Here is a 3,664-nt window from a genome sequence, read left to right on the forward strand (position 1 = left end):
TTTAACTCAACAGAATATTAATTTATATCTAATAAAATTTTTAAATATATGTAAATAAAATAAAATATTAATATTAATTTAATATTACAAAATATTTTTTTATTTTAATAATAAAAACATTATCTAAATCGAACCCATGCCTTTATTTTTTTAATATTTTTGATTTTTTGTTCTATTATTATTATTATTATTATTTATTAAAATTAAGACACATCTGCCTAGAATAGGTGATAGGGCATTTAATTAATAATAATAGAATTCAAATAGATCATTTTTCATTAATGGAAAGGAAAGTGGAGATTATTATTATAAAATTATTATCATTTATAATCTCAAGAATTTGCGAATATAATTATCGGAATGCCGCAAAAGTACAGGTTTAGTCAACCGTAGAGTGAAGAAGATCTTATCAAAGTCAACGCAATGTGGTAGAGATGAAGGCACTTGTTCAAAATGTCAACTTCTGGATTTTCTCTTTTATTGATTTTCTTCTTTTTAGCTATTTTTCTTCACGAGCCACTGCCATTGTGGCGTCCATTATAAGCATAATAATAAACTCAGTAACCCATAAAACTTAATTTATTATAATATATATATATATATATATCCAAATTTTATTAAATTAAAAATAATATTAATCTTTGCTCGTATTCGATAAATTTTCTGATGCACTTCTCCAGCTTTTGTGTGTACCGATAATTTGGCTACTCAAATGAGCAAACAAAACGAAAAAAGATTTATATATATATATATATATATATATATTTGTTTTCCTTTTCATTTCTCTCTAGATTTCATCTCTGTAAATGAAGTGAAACCGATAAAGGCCATGCAAATGCGTTTGCAGGCAGGCAGGCCCCAGAGATAGAAGAGAATGACAGAGAGAATTGGAAATGGATTAAATTAATGGTGGTTTAATAAAAGAAAAAATAATAAAATTAAGTAGTGGGAGGAGCAGAAGAATAGGGTAGATTCAATTTTTTTTTTTTTAAATAATTTATGATCATCCTGATGACCCTACAGCTTGGCTTTACTATTTTTCTTTTTCATTTTAAAGCTATAGCACTCGCGGAAAAAAAAAAATCAATTGATTTGATGGAAAAGATGGAGAGAATAAACTTATAAAGTAAGTGTTTTCAAGCATCAAGCTAAAGAAGATGCACTTTTTTTAGGAACATCTAAAGCTTGTCTAAACAGTCCCCAAACCTGATTAATCCGTTAAATATCACTTAATTTCATCTTTGTTCATCACTATAATCGAGCAAAATCAAATTGTGAAAAAATCATAGACATATTCATCTTCTTCAACCATTCCTTTTGTTTTTATATATGATGGTTTTACAATGATTTTTTAGATAAACTATTGCTGGTTCAAGTAAATAATTAAGTTTTTAAATTAATCTTCAGGACTCACGTATCGATGGGCTTCAGGTATACTTGAACTCCATACTTAGGTTTTATGGTCAACACAGTGACAGGGGCATGGCGATAATTATCAGAAATACTGAAATTGAACTTGGAAATCAACATGGCCAATGTCAGCTTTGCCTCCATCATCGCAAACGACTGCCCAATACAGTTTCGTGGGCCTGCTGCAAAAGGAAGGAAATGGCGGCCTGGAATTCTTGTGGCAAACCTCTCTGGATTGAACTCATTTGCGTCTTTTCCCCATAACTCTTCACTGTGATGGATTGCCAGCACAGGAATCCATATCGATAAGCCCTTCGGAATCAACAGATCTCCAAGCTTTAAATCTTCAAAAGCCATTCTGGGTAGAACAGTTGCAGGTGGATATAGCCTTATTGACTCGTTTATCACCATGTTCAACTGCAAAAGAAAAAGTAAAAATTTGTCCAGTCTGCCAAAAGATCTAATCATTTGGGGATATTTATTGATCTTTTGACTTGTAATTAGAAAAAGAAAAGAAATTTGGGTTACCAGGGCGAGTTTGGGGAGGTGATCGACAGAGGGAGTTTCGCCATTACAGACTTTTTTAACTTCTGCACGAATTTTTTCTTGCCAGGAAGGGTTACTGGCAAGTAACATAACAGTCCATGTGAGTAAAAGAGCAGTGGTTTCATGTCCAGCGAAGAAGAAAGTTTTGCATTCATCCATGATTAATTGCAGGTTCAAAGAAAATCCATTTTTCGATCTCTTGTTTTGCATCTCATCAAGCAACATACCCAACAAATCGTTTCCGTAAGAACTACTCCTGCCAATTTCTACACAGTCTTTTCTGCTTTGAATGATCTCCATTAGAAGCCTCTCCACCTCCACCTTCAATGACTTTATTTCCCTGTTGTAATTGCTCGGAAAAAACCTGTAAAAAGAATCAGAAAATGAATCTCCATTCAGAGAAAAACTATTCCCAGAAAAGGAATCAGTGAAGCCGATAAACACAGATAAATAAAATTAGAAAAATCACCGGCTTCCTGGGAAACAAAGGCGACGGCTAGATTGAGCAACCCGGTGCTGAAGAACTGTTAATAGATGGAATATTTGCTTTCCTTTCTCATAACTAGTATCAAATTCGGTTCTTGAAATTATGTCAGCTGTGAGTTTCGTCATGTACCCCCCAATTTCGAACTCTGTTTGCCCCGAATCGAGTGCATTTTGCAGTGACTGAAGCATCTGTTTAGTGCAGTCAATCATGTGCCACGAGTAGCTCTGCACATTAAAATTGAAAAATATAAATACAAACCAATCAAGAAAACTGAATGCAAGAAATTGGTGGAGCAGTAGAACTTTTACGGAGAAGGTTTGAATTAAAAAAAAAAACTGAATGCAGAGGAACGAATATATAAATTGTTGAGTCAAATATCAGAATTATTTATACCTTGAGCCTCTCTCCCATGAATGCGGGCGCAATTAGATGGCGTTGATGGTACCACTCATCACCGTTCGCCATTAACAAACCTCGCCCGACAAAATGTTTTGATCCTTGTTGTTGCAGCCATGATTTTCCTGCTTTCGTGCTGTACTTTGACAGAAGTTCCTTGATCAACTCGGGCTCTGATAAACACATCCTCGGCTCTATTCCATGCCAATACACAAATCTTTTTCCTGCAAACACCAATACCAATTAACTACTTTAACCTTGAATATTTATTTACTTCTGAAATTAAGATTGTTAAGAGATTTGCATACCGTATTGTTGAGACCAAGTAACATAATGCGGCAAGAGGCGGCCGACGGTGTCATGGCTGAGATGGTTCATGTCTTTGGCGGTGGACTGCGAGATTAAAGAGGCCATTTCCGTCATATTTCCGGTTAACAGGCGTGGCTTCGGCCCACGCACGCCTTGCTTTTCCATGACTCTCTTGATGCGTCTTGGTGTTAACCAGTAACATGAGATTGTATCATATGCAACTCTAAACAATAAAGAAATAAAAACAAACAACAAAGTCGCCAACGCCACCATCTCCATGGTGGTGAAAAATATCAAAAAAAAAAAAAAAAAAAAACTTAAAAAACTTCCGGAAATACTGATACAGAGAGAGACAGACAGTGTTGAGTTTTATATAATTAGAATGCGGTTGCCTTGTATTTATAATTAACAAAAAAGGCTAAGATTTCTATTATTATTATGGTTCAAATAAGGGAAAACCCCCACAGTAATAATTCAAAGAAAACTATGTGCCCTTATACCAAAATTAAGCATTTA

At 34.2% G+C, this 3,664-nt stretch overlaps 1 protein-coding gene across 1 annotated transcript; it reads right to left on the minus strand.

Annotated features, from left to right (window-relative positions):
* Positions 1-1,272: 1,272 nt before the first annotated feature.
* LOC123226410 (cytokinin hydroxylase-like) lies at positions 1,273-3,448 on the minus strand. The gene is made up of 5 exons (XM_044650928.1): positions 3,148-3,448; positions 2,837-3,063; positions 2,426-2,667; positions 1,939-2,320; positions 1,273-1,827 (listed from the first exon to the last, which is right to left on the minus strand). The coding sequence occupies exons 1-5, from the start codon at positions 3,425-3,427 to the stop codon at positions 1,411-1,413; spliced, it is 1,548 nt and encodes a 515-aa protein (XP_044506863.1). The 5' UTR covers positions 3,428-3,448; the 3' UTR covers positions 1,273-1,410.
* Between the last annotated feature and the right edge of the window lie 216 nt (positions 3,449-3,664).

This window comes from Mangifera indica, chromosome 9, assembly GCF_011075055.1.
Source record: "Mangifera indica cultivar Alphonso chromosome 9, CATAS_Mindica_2.1, whole genome shotgun sequence".
Taxonomy (NCBI): Eukaryota; Viridiplantae; Streptophyta; class Magnoliopsida; order Sapindales; family Anacardiaceae; genus Mangifera; species Mangifera indica.

Coding starts and splice junctions, on each gene's coding strand:
- LOC123226410 (XM_044650928.1), bottom strand. CDS start 3,427: ATGGAGATGGTGGCGTTGGCGACTTTGTTGTTTGTTTTTATTTCTTTA. Junction 2,321..2,425: donor CTTTGTTTCCCAGGAAGCCG/GTGATTTTTCTA, acceptor TTCTTTTTACAG/GTTTTTTCCGAGCAATTACA. Junction 1,828..1,938: donor ACCTCCCCAAACTCGCCCTG/GTAACCCAAATT, acceptor TTTCTTTTGCAG/TTGAACATGGTGATAAACGA.